This window comes from Kogia breviceps, chromosome 1, assembly GCF_026419965.1.
Source record: "Kogia breviceps isolate mKogBre1 chromosome 1, mKogBre1 haplotype 1, whole genome shotgun sequence".
In the NCBI taxonomy this organism is placed as follows: Eukaryota; Metazoa; Chordata; class Mammalia; order Artiodactyla; family Physeteridae; genus Kogia; species Kogia breviceps.
Genome location: NC_081310.1, coordinates 63,633,804 through 63,647,365, shown reverse-complemented (window position 1 = coordinate 63,647,365; position 13,562 = coordinate 63,633,804). Strand labels below are relative to the sequence as shown.

At 40.3% G+C, this 13,562-nt stretch overlaps 2 protein-coding genes across 5 annotated transcripts in view; both read left to right on the top strand.

Annotated features, from left to right (window-relative positions):
• CR2 (complement C3d receptor 2) overlaps nucleotides 1-3,894 on the top strand; it is a 34,909-nt gene extending 31,015 nt beyond the window's left edge. For all 4 annotated transcript variants that reach the window (XM_067032748.1, XM_067032743.1, XM_059045586.2 and 1 more), the window contains 2 exons: nucleotides 266-371; nucleotides 3,192-3,894. In XM_067032748.1, coding sequence (XP_066888849.1) covers nucleotides 266-356 — 91 coding nt within the window. In that variant the 3' untranslated portion in view covers nucleotides 357-371; nucleotides 3,192-3,894. The remainder of the gene's footprint in view (nucleotides 1-265; nucleotides 372-3,191) is intronic.
• A 6,922-nt stretch (nucleotides 3,895-10,816) lies between these two features.
• CR1 (complement C3b/C4b receptor 1 (Knops blood group)) overlaps nucleotides 10,817-13,562 on the top strand; it is a 100,903-nt gene continuing 98,157 nt past the window's right edge. Inside the window, exon 1 of the mRNA XM_067032761.1 lies at nucleotides 10,817-10,980. Within this exon, the coding sequence (XP_066888862.1) occupies nucleotides 10,863-10,980 (118 nt within the window). The 5' untranslated portion in view covers nucleotides 10,817-10,862. The remainder of the gene's footprint in view (nucleotides 10,981-13,562) is intronic.

Genomic DNA, 13,562 nt, shown 5'->3' with positions numbered 1-13,562 from the left:
CTGGGAGTCATAGTTATTAGTCATTAAGAGTCCTGCCTAATATCAACTTCTGTCTTGGATACTTAGCAGCTTAGCAAGTTATTTTTATGGGTCTTTCCAAAAAATGGGGGTTAATTCATAGGATATTTAAGACAATAAAATGAAATCATCCATGAAAATTACTTACCTGGTGTTGGGAATTATGGAAAGGAAACAACTTTTACACCTTTATAGTAATCATGGCCAATGAGTAAAGAATTCCTTTTTTATTTTTTCTTCCATTTAGCAATTACTATGCAAATACAGGCGGTAAAGAAGACATTCATTTAGAAACACTGGAAGTATATTCTGTTGATCCGTACAACCTAGCAAACTAATCAGAAGACAAACTGGTATCTAATGAAATTTTAAATATTCTTATTAATTTATATGTCAAAATTCCCTTCAATTTAAATTTATCACTAAGCATAGTACTAAATATATATGGTTCTGTTGCACATCTTTAGTAATCATGCACAAAAATTGTTAACTTATCTATTTCACATTGCCAACTGTGTCCCTGTTTTTGTTAAAATTTATTCATCTATTCAACAAATATTTAAATAAATAGCAAAATAATTAAGAATAAGATAAATAAGACCATGATAAGTATTGTGGAGAAAAGGAAAGCAGGAAAGGGGATAGATGGGCAGGGTAGTTGGAAGAGAAGTCCTCACTAAGAAAATGACATTTGAGCAAAGACTAATGTGAAGTAAGGAGCTAGCCTTGTAAAGGAAAGAGCATTCCAGGAAGAAAGAACAGTAAGTGCAAAGATCATAATAAGGTGGTGTGTTCCTGCTGCAGTGTGGCCTTGCATGGACTGACCAAGGGAGAGAGCTGCAGAGACGAAACCAGAGAGGTACAAGAAGAGGGTGGCGATGGTCGACCCTACAGAGTATGCTAGGTCATTGTAATGAGCTTAGTGTTTATTCTGAGATGGGAACCACTGGAGGGTTTTAAGTAGAGAAGCAAATGATCACTTTAACTGCTGTGTTAAGAAGAGAGTGTAGATAGCCACAGGTGGAAGATGTGGAATCCCTGTGGACCCTATCACAGAACTCCAATAAATTGTGAGTGGCTACCAACAAGCTCGTGAGAAGAGTTCAGATTCTGCATGCATTTTTGAGATAGTGACAGCAGAGTTTGATGACAGTTTGTATCAGGATATAAGAGAAAGGGAGGAGTCTGTGATGATGCCTGGGTTTTTTGGCCTGAGTAACTGGAAGGACAGAATTGCCATTAATTAAGACAACTGAGAATGAAAAGCAAGACTGGGGAGAAAAATGAGTTCCACTTTGGAGATGTTAAGTGTGAGATATCTAATAGACATCCACGTACAAGTGGTGAAAAGGTAGCTGGATGTACAGGTCAGCACTTCGGGAATAGGACCAGGCTTGGCATACAAATTTGGGCCTTGTCAGTATATGGATGTACAGAATAATGAAACCCAGTAAGGTCAGCAAGGGGGTGAAAGAGGCTAGTGAAGAGGAAAGGTCCAAGTGCTGAGCCCTGGATCCTCCAACATTAGGAGTCATGAAGTGGGGAGGAGCCAACACAGGGGTGAAGAAGCAGCTCTGATACAGGACAGAACCCCAGAGTGTGGTGTTCTAGAGTCATGCAAAGAGAGAACTTTAATGAGGAGGGAGTGATAGACCCTGTCAAATGCTGCTGAGAGATCGTGAAAGATTAGTCGTGAAAACTGACCATTGTGTTTAGCAGCACAAGATTTGCTGGTGAACTTGACAAGTGCAGTTTTGCTGTAGAGGAAAGAGGCAAATTAGAGCTGATTGAAGTGACCTTAAGAGAGAATGAAAGGAGAGAAATCTGAGATATTAACTCTTTCAAGGAGTTTTTCTATAAAGAGGAGCAGATAAGTAGAGTAATGGCAAGAATAAGAAGTAAAGGGAAGTATTTTTAAGAGTCAAGGAATAGCTGCTATTCCTGTAAGCTGAAGAGAATATTTAGTAGGAAAGGGGAAAATGATGGCAGGAAAGAAAAGGAAGAATTGCTGGAGCAACATCTGGGTAAACTAGAAGGAATGGGATCTATGACTTAAGCAGAGGAGTAGACCCTAGATAGGAGCATGGCCTTAGTAACAGGAGGGAAGGTAGAATATATGGGTGCAGATGAAGGTAGGTGGTGAGATGTGATGGTGAAAGCACATGTGGAAGTTCTCTTCTGTTGCTTCTGTTTTCTCGGCGAATAAAAAGAAAAATGATCAGCTGATTAGGAAAGGAGATGTTAGAGATTTAAGGAGAAACGAGAAGGTATTAAATAGTCACCATGAGAGTTGAAGCCTGAATGATAGGGAGTATAGAAAGGTTGACAGGCAACATGAAGAGTCCCCTTGAGGTTCCCAGGAGAAAAAGGGGCTGAACATTTGACAGTTTGCTAAGCCCAGGCTGTACGCTGAGGCTCTTTCATGCCTTATCTCATTTAGCCCTCACTATAACTTTAAAAGGTGTATATTATTCCAAGATAATATCTAGGTGAGCGTATAATATCCCAGCTGAGAAAATCAAGGTGAAAAGGCTCTCTTGGCCAAAGACTTGGGGGTCAGTAATTAGCAAAGGTAGAATTCAAGCTCCAATCTGACTTCACGCTGCTTTCTCCTACATAATCTATAAGATATAAAATAAAGATATCACCTCTGCCCTCTTGGAACTTATTTTAGTAACAAAAAAAAAAGACATATACATATCATAGTGTAAGATTAAGTGCTATAAACAAGATACAGAAAAACTGCTGTGGCAGCTGAGGAAGAAAAGCTTCCTTGTTGCTAGTGAGTCATAGCCAAAGAGAAGAAGAGAACAGGAGAGACTACCAGAGTGATCTCTAAATTCAAAGCCATGGGGGCCCAAAGTAAAGTTATTACCTAAATGTTTGTTGAATGAATATTTGAATGAGTGAGAATGAAACCATTGCTTCAATTTCTCCCTCATTTATTTTTAGTCATATTTATCAGTATAAAATTTAATTATTATTTGCTTTACTTCATGTTATATGAAGAAGGACCACTTAATTGAATGACACCTTCTCATAGGCTTGATGCTCCATTATTTATAGCACTTGTAATTGGTATATATAGAGAGAATGTTAACGCTCATATTTAAATTTTGAGTTATACAACTGCCTTTCATGCTGTCTCCTAAATAGAAATTCATCTATTTCAGTATGCCTTGTTGCTTGGAACCCAACTGAACATGGGTTGGAGAGAAACCTAATATCAGCAAGTCTATCGGTATGGTCTCAACATCAGTGAGATTATTTCATAAGTTTTAGCTCCTATATGCACTTAGCCTCAAGGAGAACAAAGAAAGTTTGCTTGATGATAAAGATGGAAGCCCAGCTTTACTGCTACATGCTCTTCAAGGACTTTTTGAAGCCTCACCTGTGACATACTTGGAGCCAGGCTATGGATATAAACAGTCAAATAGCTCTGAAAACTGTCACCTTTTTTAGGAAGGCACTAAAAAGAGCTGTCCTCGTGTCTAGACTCTTCTTTTTATAATCAGCGTACTTACTGTTACCATATACTTTTGGCTGTAGTGTGGTTTAAATTATTTAAGCAAAGTATGAAGCATATCCTGTGGTTATGATGGGCATACATTTTTGGGGAAGTCTGATTTTATTTCAATAGGAGTATCTTCCTCTGATATAGTTAAATGTTTCACTTTTATTTCCACTTGGTTTGAGTTTTTCTCATCGTATATACTTTACCTTTGCATAATCACTCAGTAATTCCAATTTGCACAATTTTTTTAAATTATGGGAGTCAAGTTTTAATTCTGAAGCTTAATTCTGAAGTAACTGTACTTGCTTGTAAAATGTCATTTGATAATATGTACTTTCATCATTCAAATAAATGTTGTCTTTAAAGAAAAACACTTGTCTTATGTGATTTTTTTTTTTCTGGAGTCAGTGAACTCTTGAATAACAGACATAGTCTAAGGGTTTTAAAAGTTCCTGATTTAACGTTTATGCATTCTGGATCCCACCACTTCGTCATGTTAGCCAAACTCTCAACCCCCAAACTCAGTTCCCTCATTCTCAAGACTTATCCAGCCAATACTTTCCCCCAGGGCACTCATTCTCTCCTTCCACACTCTAAATCCAGCTGTCAGTTTTCTCTGTTCCAGCATTTCAATTATTGAGAAAATAAGATGTTGCTCATTGGCTACCACAGATTTACTCTCCCCATTTTCTCTTAGATTGTGTATGCTGTTTGACATCTTTTAAAAAAATTTGTGGTTAAAAAACCATGTAACATAAAATTTACGATCTTAACCATTTTAAGTGTACAGTTCAGAAGTATAGAAGTGTTAAGTATATTCACATTGCTATGCAACAGATCTCCAGAATTTTTTCATCTTACAAAACTGAAGCTCTATATCCATTAAACAGTAACTCCACATTCCCTTCATCCTTCAGCCCCTGCCAACCACCATTCTACTTTCCATTTCTATGAATTTGACTACCTTAGATACCTCATATAAGTGGAACCATACAGTATTTGTCTTTCATGACAGGTTTATTTCACTTAGTATAGTGTCCTCAAGGTCCATCTATGTTGTAGCATGTGTCAGAATTTTTTTTCAGACTGAACAATATTTCACTATATGTATATACAATATATTTTTTCCATTCATCCATCAGTGGACATTTAGGTTCTAATGCTGCTATGAACATGGGTGTGTAGAGATCTCTTCAAGACATTGCTTTCAGTTCTTTTGGATATATACCCAGAAGTAGTATGCTGTTTGGTATCTTATTCGTTCACAGTCAGTACCATTTTCATTTCTACAACTCATCTGTTCTTGCACCTCAAGCCACCTGCTCTATTATACCTTCATCTTTACTCTATTCTCCTTCCTTATCATAACAGAGGATGAAAACATCACAGGATAAATCTATTTCCTCTCCCTTCACCTCCAAGCTTATCTATACCCACTCATCCGTATTCTCATTTCCACCTACCACTTTTTACAGTCTATACAGTTCTCTTCTCACCCCTTTCTGTTTCTTCCAGGATATTGCTCCCTCAGAAATACCATCTCTCATCACTGGCTTCTTCTTTCCACCTACAAATATGTTCAAGCCAGTACCCATTCAGCTGCAAGTGACAGAAATCCATCTCACACTGGCTTAAACCAAACAGGAATTTTATTATGCCACATGACAGAAAAGGTCAAGTGTGCAGCTGGCTTCTGTCAAAATGGGAATTAACTATTCAAATCATATCCTCAGGACTCTGTTCCATTCCCTGGTTCTGTTTTTTCTTGCTGGACTCATTCTCTGATAGACACTCCCTAAACACTGGCAAAATGTTTGTTGACGATGCTAAGCGCACATCTCGTCAGCGTAGCATTCCAGCACAACGCACTTCTTTTGTCCAATAACTCCTGCAAAAGTGCCTTCATTACCTCTGATTTGTCCAAGTAGGGTCTCATGTCCCCATTTCAACCACTTACTAGGATGAGAGCAGTGAAACAAGCAGATGACAAGATGACAAGAGCTAGGGATAGGATTGATCTACCTCAGTTGTTCTCAAGTGGGGCACTCACACCTCCTCTCCGCAGAGGACATTTGGCAATGTCTATAAACATTTGTGATTGTTACAGTTGGAGGAGGGGAGTGCTACTGGCATCTAGTGGGTAGAAGTCAGAGATGCTGCTAAACATCTTACAGTGCACAGGACAGCCCTCAAAACAAAGAATTGTCTGTTCAACGTGTCAATAGTGCTGTATTTGAGAAACCTCGGTCCTGTGGAAAAGAGGAAAAATCAGGGGCCCCATTCCAGAAGAAGGGGCCCAGTTAAAGCAACAAATATCCACCCTCAAACCTGAAAACAAATCCTCCCCAAACCATCCATGCTTTCTCTCTTAAACTATCTCCCTTCTCTTTACCACCAAATCTTCTGAAAAAGGGGCTGACCTTAGCTGATTTACTCATTTCATTTATTCACTTAACAAACAATTGTAGAAATCTTTCTTGTGCTAAGCAGTGTTTTAGGTTGTGGAATATAGCAGTGATAAATAGACATGTTCTCTCATGTAGCTTTTATTCTAGTGAAAAGAGGCAGACAACAAGCAGATTGTCAGATGGAAATAAAATGAAAAAAAAGTAAAATTTTAAAAATTATATGAAGCAGAGAAAGAGGAAAGGAAGTTCTGAATGGACGTGCAATTGTAAATAGTGGCCAGAGAAGGCTTCACTGAGAAGATCACGTTTGAGCAAAAAAACTCAAAGAGATGACGGAGGTCACCATGCAGATAGATATCTGGTCAGAAAGTGTTCCAAGTAAAAGAAACATTAGGTGAAAAAACAAAACAAAACACAACAGAACAAACAAAAACAAAAAAAAAATTCAAAGAGGGACTATGTCTGCTGCATTTGGAGAAATTTACTTGCATGCTTATGGTAAAATCCAATGAAAGGGGGGAAATAATGATTCTGGAGAAAGAAGGGAATTCCTGGAGTGATGTCTTTGAGCAAGTAAGAACAAATTGAATCCAGTGCACTAGTGGAGAAGTTAGCCTTCGATAAGGGTGTGAACAGTATAACAATACTAAGAGGAGATAAGGAAACTATATAAACCAGATAGAGGTATTGGGGTTAAGTAATGAGAGAAGTTTGTGGAAGTTTTCTTTGATTTATTTTCTATTTTTTCTGGAAAAAAAAAAAGCGAAGCTATAAACAGAGACTAAGAATGATGGAGGAGAAGTCAGAGTTCAATGTCAAAATAAAAAATTTTAAATAGTCACTTGGAAGAATGAGAGACTAAATGGACTAGGTAACTATAGTAGGAACACCAGGCAGCATTACAAAGGTCCATTTGAAATGAGTTGTCATTAAACCGACTAGTTCTCACGGATATGTGTTTTTCTCCAACCACGTTCAGTTTCATGGTACAGGGGCAAAATTATGGAGAAATGAATCTAACCAAGATTGTTCGTTTAATAAATATGATAAAGTGGGAGAAGGGCTAGGAAGCCAAGGTTGTATGCAAGATAGTGATTATAATGATCGACCATGGAATTTAACCTGGTAAGGATGAAAGTGAGGACACTAAGGGGGTTTGAGATTGAAAGATGCTGGTAAGATCAATGGGCTGTAGGTACTGAGAGATACAAAGATTGTTGGCATCAGGGTACTAGAGGTGAAAAAGAAGGATAGGATTGGTGGTTGGACAGTGGGATGGCCAAAATTATGAAGGGATTAGAGTAATTGATGATGACAGGGTCTAAGGTATGGCCATGGGCATAAGTGGCAGAGTAGAAGGAAGAACAAGATCATTGGCACAGAAGAGGTCAAGGTGCCGAAAGGCCAGTTATTTGGAAAATACCATCACTGTGAATATCAAATCACTGAGGACTATGACAGGAGTAACAGTAGAGGAGTTTGCCATGAGTTAGGAGCTAAAACCTTCAAGACATGAGGGAAGAAAGCAGATGCTAGATTAGTGTAAAAAGAAGTGGTAGTGAGTGGCATATTCTGATAGCATGTGAGGTAAGCCTGGGGAATTGAATCTTCTATTCCCTTTTTCATGGCCTACCATGATCTGGTTTCTTTTTCCGTTGCTCTTTTGAGAATATCTTGAAAGGATAATATCAAATCCTTGATAGAGTGGTATTAAAGTATTAAAAAGGAGGTGTAGTAAATGATGTGATCAAAGTCGACGTTTCTTGCAGTAGAGTCTTGGGAGACAGTCTAATGGAAAGGAATGGAAAATTAAGAACATATCTGGCCTTTGGGACACTGCCCTTTCTCAACTAGTGAGGGTAGGAAGTGAGACTTGAATAAAAGGGACAAATGAAGTAAGACAGTATTCTGGATTGTGTGAGCTAAGGCTATACATGCTGAGTGATATAGATTTGCTGGACTGTGTGTACATGGGTCTCCAACAGTGAAAGTACACTAAGTAGAGAATAATTTCCAATCCTGAGTCTCTTTACTCCACCATGAATCAGTTCTATGCATGGAGGAGAAAATATATATTTTTGAAAAATATCTTTTCAACCCTCATCCCCCTCTTCTCTCTACAGTATTTGATATTTGGAATTACTCCACTCTCCATACGACTTGTTCCGACTCTTGCTTCAGAAATGAGTGGCTCTTGTTTTTACTAATTTTTAAATCTGGAGTTCTTGTCTTAGAAACCACAGACCTCCAAAAATTCGTGGCTAGAACTGTATTTCAGTATAACCAGTTTTCTTTGTAATCCTATATACTTTATTTTTTGCATTTAAAAATAATTCTGAGAAGGGGTCCTGCTTGATCAAACAGGCAAAGGGGTCCATGATACACAAAAATGTTAAAAACCTCTGGTTGATAAGTCAGACAGAAAAAGACAAATGCTGTATGTTATCATTTTTATGTGGAATCTAAAAAATAAAACAAAAGAATGAATACAGGGCTTCCCTGGTGGCACAGTGGTTAAGAACCCACCTGCCAGGGCTTCCTTGGTGGCACAGTAGTTGAGAGTCTGCCTGCCGATGCAGGGGACATCGGTTCGTGGCCCGGTCCGGGAAGATCCCACATGCCGCAGAGCGGCTGGGCCCGTGAGCCATGGTCGCTGAGCCTGTGCGTCCAGAGCCTGTGCTGGGGACACGTGTTTGATCCCTGGTCCCAGAAGATCCCACATGCCTCAGAGCAAACTAAGCCCATGCTCCACAATTACTGAGCCTGTGCTCTAGAGCCCTCGAGCCACGACTACTGAGCCCACATGCCACAACTACTGAAGCCTGCACGCTTAGAGGTCCTGCTCTGCAACAAGAGAAGCCACCACAATGAGAAGCCCACGTACCGCAACGGAGAGTAGCCCCCACTTGCTGCAACTAGAGAAAGCCCTCACGCATCAATGAAGACCCAATGCAGCCAAAAATAAAAACAAATAAATTAATTAATTTTTTAAAAATGAATGAATATAACAGAACAGAAACAGACTCAGATATAAGGAACAAACTAGTGGTTACCAGAAAGGAGAGGGAGGGGGAGAGGGACAAGATAAGGGTAGGGGACTAAGAGGTACAAACAACTATGTATTAATAAATAAGGTACAAGGATATATCATACAGCACAGGGAATATAGCCAATATTTTATAATAACTTTAAATGGAATATAATCAATAAAAATTTTGAATCACTATGTTGTACACCTTAAACTAATATTGTACATCAACTATACTTCAACAAAAATTTTTTAAAACCTCTAGATGAATCCTGATCTTTCTATTGTTTATTGTACATGTTCTCCCTTAACAGACCCAACAATTCCTGAGATTTTTAACCCTCTTCCATCCATTTCCTTTTTAGAAGTCCTCTTTATGGGCCTTACTAGAAGTCCAGCTTCATAATCAACAAACTACCTATATTCCCAAACTTTTCCTAGAACATTCCCACACCTCCTGGCTGTCATGAAACTCCATTTGTCCAATGACCATAACTTTCTCAGTTAAAAATCCAAAAAGCTTTTGACATTTTCCCTTGATCAGGCTACCCTCCTTCCTCCATATTAATTTCCTGTTACTGCTATAACAAATTACCTTGAATCTTAAAACAACACAGATTTTTGTTTTAACAATTCTGGAGGTCAGAAGTCTAAAATGAGTATTACAGGGCTGGACCAAGGTGTTAGTGGGACTGACTCCTTCTGAAAACTCCAGAAAAGAATCTGTTCCTTGCCTCTTCCAGCTTCTAGAGGTAGCTGGCATTCCTTGGCTTATGGCAGCATCACTCCAATCTCTGCTTCAGACATTGCCTTTTCCCACTTTGTTCTGCTGCCTTCCTCTTATAAGAACCCCTTTGATTATGTTGCCCACCCAGATAACACAGGATAATCTCCCCATCTCAAACTCCTTAATTTAATCACACCTGCAAAATCCCTCTTGCCACATAAGGTGACATGTCACACGGTGTGGGGAACAGGACGGGGACATCTTGGGGGTCATTATTCTGCCTACCACACACTCCCATTTCTCTCATCTTTGAATTCTTACCTTTCCCTCCCCCATACTTCTTATTTCAATAAATAGCACTACTGTTCATTTTGAATCCTTGGGCTAACTATTGATTTCCTTCTTTTTCTCACCACTAACTTTAAGAAAGAAATTAACCAAAATCCAACGCTTGAGCAAATTTTGTTCATCTGCAATATCTTTCTTAATTGTCTACTTTATCCACAGTCACTACCAAATCCCACCCAGGTGATGGCAAAAGCCTCCTTGCTGGTCTCCGCTATTGCCTTATTCCTGTCCAGTCTCTATACTATAGACAGAATCAGACTTTAAAAAATGCAAATTTGATTAAGTCACTCTCGTCTAAAAAATCTTTCAGTGGCTTGGTGTATCTCAATTCAACATAAAGAAATTGGTTCTTCATATTTCCTGTACACTGTACAGGCTGCCTGCAACGGTTGCTTCAACAGAGAGAGCAGGCTTTTCTTTAGGTGACCTACCCACGTGGATTCTTGAGAAGGGGAAAAGTCGTGCAGGGGTGTATAAAAGCAAAGTTGTGAGAATCCACCACCTTTGTCTGGAACTGCCCATCCTCACACGCGGAATACATCAAGGAGCTGAAAACGCTGCCAGATTTTCCTCCTGTACCTGGATCTCTAAGGTGATCTTTGGGAGTGATACTTGTTAGAAACAATGCAAACTGGGAGTAAACAAGACCTTGCTCACCAAGGGGAAGTTGTGGTCAAAAGCTTTTTGTCCCGGAACCTCCGCCACGCTTCTCAGACCCTGGGAGCGGAACCGGGTGTGTGGTACTTCTCTCGGCTGCACTTTCCCTTGACTTCGATTTTCTCCGAGATCGCATCTGGTTACTAGAGGCCCTTGGGGAGGATGGGAGCCACTTCTCCGAGGAGCCAGGCGCCTCTCCTGCCGCCAGCGTTCCCTGCCTTCTGTCCCGGAGGAGCCCTCCTGGGGGTCCTGGTGCTGCTTGCGCTGCCGGCGGCCTGGGGTGAGATGCGGGGGGCCGTGGGAGCGGGCGCGGCGGGCACTACCGCGCTGGCCCTTGCGCCCGGTGTCTCTTTCTGTGAGCTGAGCGCGCGAGAAGGCAAGTCGGCTCCGGGATTCCCTTCTGTGTCCCGTGACCCTGTTGGCACTGGTCGAATTTCTTCTCTTCGGGGGGCTTATGTTGTGCTCAGCGCAGACGATGAACAGGTGCTGCACGGAATTGCTTGCCTTTGTGTTAATTCAGAGACTGGCTTACAGAAGTGTGGCGCTGATCACAGGGAAAGAAAGGGGGGTTGGAAATTCGACAAACTTGGGTTCTAATCCTAGAAACATATTAATTGTGAGGAAAGTTGCTACACGTGTTTCGTCATCTGTCAATGCGAATACTGATCTCTGTACCTCATGGGGTTGGTACCTAAATGGCATAAAGCGTGTCCAAAGGTCTAAAACAGGGCCTGCCACTTGATTTTTATCGTTATTACTTCGGCTCTTTGTTCACGAGGGTGTTTGGACAAGCAGTCCAGGGGTTGCAATGATCACCTGAAAAGTGCCCTGCATCTGGCTATATTCACCCCACCCACACCCCAAACAACCACTGCCATCATTACAGATCCCAGGTGCTTGAGGTTAGAAGACCTAGCTAAGCCGCAGAACCCTTAGTGTAACGGTTACCAGTAGAAGGAGAGTGTAGAGATGTTTACATATTGTCTCTTTTTAGTCAGTTGTTTAGAACAAAACTATCATGAAAATTTTGACGTGGCATCCTCCCTTCCTTCCGTTAGCTTCAAACAGGTAAAAAGAGATTAGAACACTTCTCTTCTTATTTTTGGCTTTCCTAGAAGTCTTCTTAGTTGCTTAGACTCGTGTCAACATCTTGGTTGAAGTGACAGTCTTATTTTGTCCAGCCTCTTCTCGACAACTCATTTGCTCTTTGCTGTCACTAGACGTTTTGCATTCATTATTTGATTGTGCCTTCTATTCTAAGAGGAAAAGGGAAACCAAGTTTCCAAAGAAATTGCTATTAATATCTTATCTCCTTAGACGTCATAAAAGAACCTGTTCAGTGAAGAAATGGGATAAAACCTAAAGCTTTATTTTCAGAAGAGAAGCATGCCAAGTAAATGAAGCAATCTGTGCTTATAATTTTTGTGGACTTTGTGGCTATCTGGCTCCCTTTTTACTGGAATGTTGTTGTAGCCTGTCCGTGTTATTAAATTACTATTATAGTACAATCCCAGACACTTTTTTTTTCAATGTCAATTTATCTATTTTTAATGTAACATTTGTTCAATTTATGGAACTAATTTTTTAACATCTTTATTGGAGTATAATTGCTTTACAATGTTGTGTTAGTTTCTGCTGCATAACAGAGTGAATCAGCTATACGTATACATATAACCCATATCCCCTTCCTCTTGCATCTCCCTCCCACCCTCCCTATCTCATCCCTCTAGGTGGTCACAAAGCACGGAGCTCATCTCCCTGTGCCATGCAGCTGCTTCCCACTAGCTATCTATTTTACATTTGGTAGTGTATATATGTCAGTGCTACTCTCTCACTTCGTCCCAGCTTACCCTTCCCCCTCACTGCCAAACACTATTAATTGCAAAAAAAAAATTTCCTAAGGTCATCATAATAACTTCAAAATGTGAAACAGCCTAAACTAAACTATCTAGTAATTTACTTGCCAAAGTAATTTAGCTAAAGAAAATGCTGATGGAATGCTGACAGTATGCACAGCACTTTGGAGTTTGAAAGAAATGTAAGAGAGCTATGCCTCCAAGGTGTATGCATACAGGGTGGTAGGGTGGTGGGGTTTTATGAAATCTCCTTAATTAGGAGGCCAGGGTTCTGGTTTGTCCAGCCTCTGCTACTTACTAGCTGGGAGCCTTGAACCCAGCAAGCCAATTAACATTCCTGATCTTGAGAGTCCACATATATAAAATAAACATAATTGACATTCTTCTATCTGAGAGGGTTATCGTAAAAATCAGATGAGGTAGTGGGTGTGACAGGGTTTTTTAACCTGAAAATCCCCATGGGGATCTACAAAACCATGACTAGGAAGTCACACAAGAGCCTGAAGGCCATGGGGTGATTGAAAAGGGAGATCCAGTGATCTTCACCTGAGTGGAAGGAGCATGGCTTTAACAGCACTAGAGTGAATCCAAAAAAAAAAGATTGTAAAGTATGTTTCACAGGGATATTTATTTTACATAAAAATTAGCACACTAGGGCTTCCCTGGTGGTGCAGTGGTTGAGAGTCCGCCTGCCGATGCAGGGGACACGGGTTCGTGCCCCGGTCCAGGAGGATCCCACATGCCATGGAGCGGCTAGGCCCGTGAGCCAAGGCCGCTGAGCCTGCGCGTCCGGAGCCTGTGCTCCGCAACGGGAGAGGCCACAACAGTGAGAGGCCCGCGTACCACAAAAAAAAAAAAGAAAAAAAAAAAAATTAGCACACTAGTTAAGCATTACTAGGACCACTTTGAACATAGAGCAGACTCTGGCGCCCTCACTTGGTAAACATACATGTTTAAATATATTTAACATTTAAATATACATAATATAACACGTTATATATAAATT